This window comes from Tursiops truncatus, chromosome X (genome assembly GCF_011762595.2).
Source record: "Tursiops truncatus isolate mTurTru1 chromosome X, mTurTru1.mat.Y, whole genome shotgun sequence".
NCBI classification, from domain to species: domain Eukaryota; kingdom Metazoa; phylum Chordata; class Mammalia; order Artiodactyla; family Delphinidae; genus Tursiops; species Tursiops truncatus.
In genome coordinates, this window is record NC_047055.1 from 102,561,213 (window position 1) to 102,565,660 (window position 4,448).

At 43.6% G+C, this 4,448-nt stretch overlaps 1 protein-coding gene across 1 annotated transcript; it reads right to left on the reverse strand.

Annotated features, from left to right (window-relative positions):
- Positions 1-1,404: 1,404 nt before the first annotated feature.
- Positions 1,405-2,166, reverse strand: TRPT1 (tRNA phosphotransferase 1). The gene is given in 4 exon segments (XM_019942036.1): positions 1,405-1,680; positions 1,682-1,877; positions 1,879-2,049; positions 2,051-2,166. Coding segments are annotated over 4 exon segments (759 nt in total).
- Between the last annotated feature and the right edge of the window lie 2,282 nt (positions 2,167-4,448).

Sequence of the window (4,448 nt, forward strand, 5' to 3'; positions counted from 1 at the left end):
ATCACAGGAAGATCCTTTATGACCCACCTCCTAGAGAAAAGGAAATAAAAACAAAAATAAACAAATGGGACCTAATGAAACTTAAAAGCTTTTGCACAGCAAAGGAAACCATAAACAAGACCAAAAGACAACCCTCAGAATGGGAGAAAGTATTTGCAAATGAAGCAACTGACAAAGGAGCAATCTCCAAAATTTACAAGCAGCTCATGCAGCTGAATAACAAAAAAACAAATAACCCAAAACAAAAATGGGCAGAAGACCTAAATAGACATTTCTCCAAAGAAGATATACAGACTGCCAACAAACACATGAAAGAATGCTCAACATCATTAATCATTAGGGAAATGCAAATCAAAACTACAATGAGATATCATCTCCCACCAGTCAGAATGGCCATCATCAAAAAATCTAGAAACAATAAATGCTGGAGAGGGTGTGGAGAAAAGGGAACCCTCTTGCACTGCTGGTGGGAATGTGAATTGGTACAGCCACTATGGAGAACAGTATGGAGGTTCCTTAAAAAACTGCAAATAGAACTACCACGTGACCCAGCAATCCCACTACTGGGCATATACCCTGAGAAAACCATAATTCAAAAAGAGTCATGTACCAAAATGTTCATTGCAGCTCTATTTACAATACCCAGGAGATGGAAACAACCTAAGTGTCCATCATCGGATAAAGAAGATGTGGCACATATATACAATGGAATATTACTCAGCCATAAAAAGAAACGAAATTGAGCTATTTGTAATGAGGTGGATGAACCTAGAGTCTGTCATAAAGAGTGAAGTATGTCAGAAAAAGAAAGACAAATACCATATGCTAACACATATATATGGAATTTTAGGGAAAAAAATGTCATGGAGAACCTAGGGGTAAGATGGGAATAAAGACACAGGCCTACTAGAGAATGGACTTGAGGATATGGGGAGGGGGAAGGGTAAGGTGTGACAAAGTGAGAGAGTGGCATGGACATATATACACTACCAAATGTAAAATAGATAGCTAGTGGGAAGCAGCCGCTTAGCACAGGAAGATCAGCTTGGTGCTTTGTGTCCACCTAGAGGGGTGGGATAGGAAGGATTGGAGGGAGATGCAAGAGGGAAGAGATATGGGGATATATGTATATTTATAACTGATTCACTTTGTTATAAAGCAGAAACTAACACACCATTGTAAAGCTATTATACTCCAAAAAAGATGTAAAAAAAAAAAAAGAAGAAGAAGAGCTTAAGGAAGCAGTCATCAAGTTGAATGAGAGGAAGATGAGTCAGCACAGAGAACAGTGAAACAGTAATAGAATTTGCCTGGAAGAGATCTTGGGCTGTGGTTACTTCTTTTTTTTCAATCCTGAGTTTCTTTTTTTGATTGTCTATTTACATTTCTTATTTAATGAATATTTTATTGTTGGATCATCCTTTACCCTCTGGAGCGGTGCTTGGGGCCACTCTGACATTCTGTCTACTCATTACCGGCCAAGGAGAGGGACTTTTGGGTGGGACGTAGTTGCACGGCCTTCTCGAAATACTTGGGAAGCAGGAAGCCATCAGCATTCCCTGGAATCAGGATCACCCCACTGACGGAGAGGAAGAAGGGTATTTCATCTGCCAGGGCCAGGGGCCCATTGATGAACAAGGCCACTTCACAATTTGGCCACATGCCACTGATGACACTGTGCACAGTCCCCAGGCAGTCCTGAGGCCAGGTGGATGTGCCTCCTTCCCCAGCAGGACATGCTTTTGAACGGGATGGATGGCCAGTGCTGCCAGAATGTGCTATAAATAAGCATCAGGGGCAGGGCCTGTCGGGTTGCCAAGGGCATCAGATCCATCTCAGGTACTTGCAGGAAGTGACCAAGATTGGCTTGGATGAGAGCCAATGCCGGGGTCCCCTGGCTGCAGTGTGAACCACTGCTTCCCCATGGTGTTCACCACTTGCTGCACATCTTCAGCTGAGAAGCTGTGGGACTGGGGCAGCTGTAGGAGGGTGCCCAGGGGCAGGAAGGCTTTGACCCCCACGGGAAGCCCCAGCTCCAGGGCTCCATGACAGGTCATAGGACCAAGTTTTGGGTACTTGCACATCTTGGTCTGGTTCCTGGGGTCTGTGAGCCTGTCTGTCCCTGGGCCCTGCTGCTTCTTGCCTCTTTCCTCCAGAGAAGTTCATAGTCAAGATAGACTCCTGCTGTCCGGCAGCGTGTTACTTCTATATGTAACTGACGAACAGCAAATACAAAGAAGCCTATTATTAAGTGTTACAGGAATCTGAAAGCCAAAGAGACCAAAAGCCTGGCAAATTCCCATGATTATTAGAGTCAGTGTAGGGGCGGAAAAATTATTTTCCCTCTAACCTTCTGGATTCTTGGCTGAGACACACCTGTAATAAAAGACAGGTTAACAGGAGAAAAACAGAAGTTTAATAACATGTGTACTTCTCTTTATGCATGGGAGATACCTAGGAAAACTGAGTAACTCCCCCCAAATGACCTGAACCATCACTTAAATACCACCTTCAGCTAAAGACGAAGGAAGATGGGGCTGGGGAAAGTGGGGTGGGCGGGAAGCAGGGGCAGTCAGTTTGAGGAGGTTACCAGGCAAAGCACAGTAAACAAGGGTATGGTTGGTATACAGATTTACGTCATTGCCTTCTCCCTTGATGAAGATTTCCGGATATTTAGAGTCATTCTCCTCTCCCTGGTACAGAGAGGGAGACACCCCTACAAACGGAGTTTCCCCTTATAAATGTATATGTCCCTTACAAAAGGGTGACTTCTACTTGGTTTTCAGAGCTTCTCTTGTCTTTTGCTTCTTGAACTTAACCAGCTCAAGATAATCTTATTTTGGGGTGGCAAATTTTGCTCCCCTTCCGTAGTCATGGAACTGTACTTGGAACTTTCCCTTGGTGATGGGTATGTTCTATGTATGGGAAGAAGAGCACACATAGATGTTTGCGTGGCCAGAATAGCAGAATGGCAGAGGCCAGTCGTTTTCCCCCAATATCTGTTTGCCTCTTCTATTACCATAATAGAATTTTGAGCTGAGTACATGACCACCTAAAATAAAAACTTCACTTCCTAGTCTCCCTTGTACTTAGATGTGGTCATGGAACTAAGTTCTGGCCAGAGGGAGGGCGATTACCAGTTATAGGGGAATTGACGTCAGGTGAGTTCATCATTAGTTAACAGGGAAACCAGTAGAGGGGCACGCCAAAGAAGATAAGATAGGATAAGAATAATCACTACCTGGGATCTGGGGCAAGTATCAATAGTAGGAAGGTCAGTCGTGTGTGTATGGTAGAGATGAAGCAAGCACTGGTCAGGCAGGGGTTGTACAGAGAGCAAGAGAACAGCCATCTTGTGTGGCCTGACCATACAACCTATTTCATGCTACACACTATGCTAAGTGTTTTGTATTTATATTCATGTATTTGGCCTTCACAACATTTTTTTTTTCGGCCGCGCTGCGAGGCATGTGGAATCTTAGTTCCCCAACCAGGGATCGAACCCATGCCCCTTGCAGTGGAAGCACAAGAGTCTTAACCACTGGACCACCAGGGAAGTCTCTTCACAACATTTTATATAAGGGAAGCTGAGACTTGAGGAAGTTAAGCAAGTCACCCAAAGTCACATAACCAGGAAGAGCTTTGAGCAGGTTCAATTCCAAGGGTGTCTGACTTCAGAGTCAGTACTCTCAACTACTAAACTATATTGCCTCTCATGCCAAAATAGCAACATTTATAATGATGATAATGTACAATGCTGGAAAGACTGGTAAAGTGGTTTACTCATCCATTACTATCTAGTTTGCTTTCAGATGCCTCGCTGCCCTTCTCTTGCCCTCTGTGTCATAGAAAACTATATTTTCCAAGTTCCTTTGTTCTCTGGCCTCTGGGTAGGTTTTCCCAACGGACAATACTTGCAGAAGATTGGAAAGCAAGAAGATGGAAGAGTCCGAAATATTTTTCTCTGTCTCTTTTTCTGTTTCTTACAGCACCTCTTTCATGGATCCAACTTTTCCCAAAGCAAACCTTCCTTGATGATCCCAGTTACTACTGGAGAGTTCTGACCCGGCAGACCCAGTCATGGCTCTAGTTCCCTTCAGATGGCCCTAGTTTCTGCCCTCTGGTAATACCACCTCATCCAAGTGTCCCTCCATCCCCAAGGGTGGCAGAATTTTTCTGCTGTTGTCAATCTCTGGGTTATTTCACTACTGATTTCTTAGCTTCTCCATTACTTGTGAAGTCAATTTCCTGTTTTATTTTCCCTCTGTTAAAATTACTAGAGTGGTTTTCATGGTTTTTGCTGGAACCTGACTCAATACACAGACAATATACCCCTTTGGGGAATAAGAGCGGCAATGATGATCATACATGTTGTCCCAGTTTTCTATGCTGAAAAATGTATCCTAAGGGAATAACTTAACAGAAACAACAACAACAAAAACTGCACG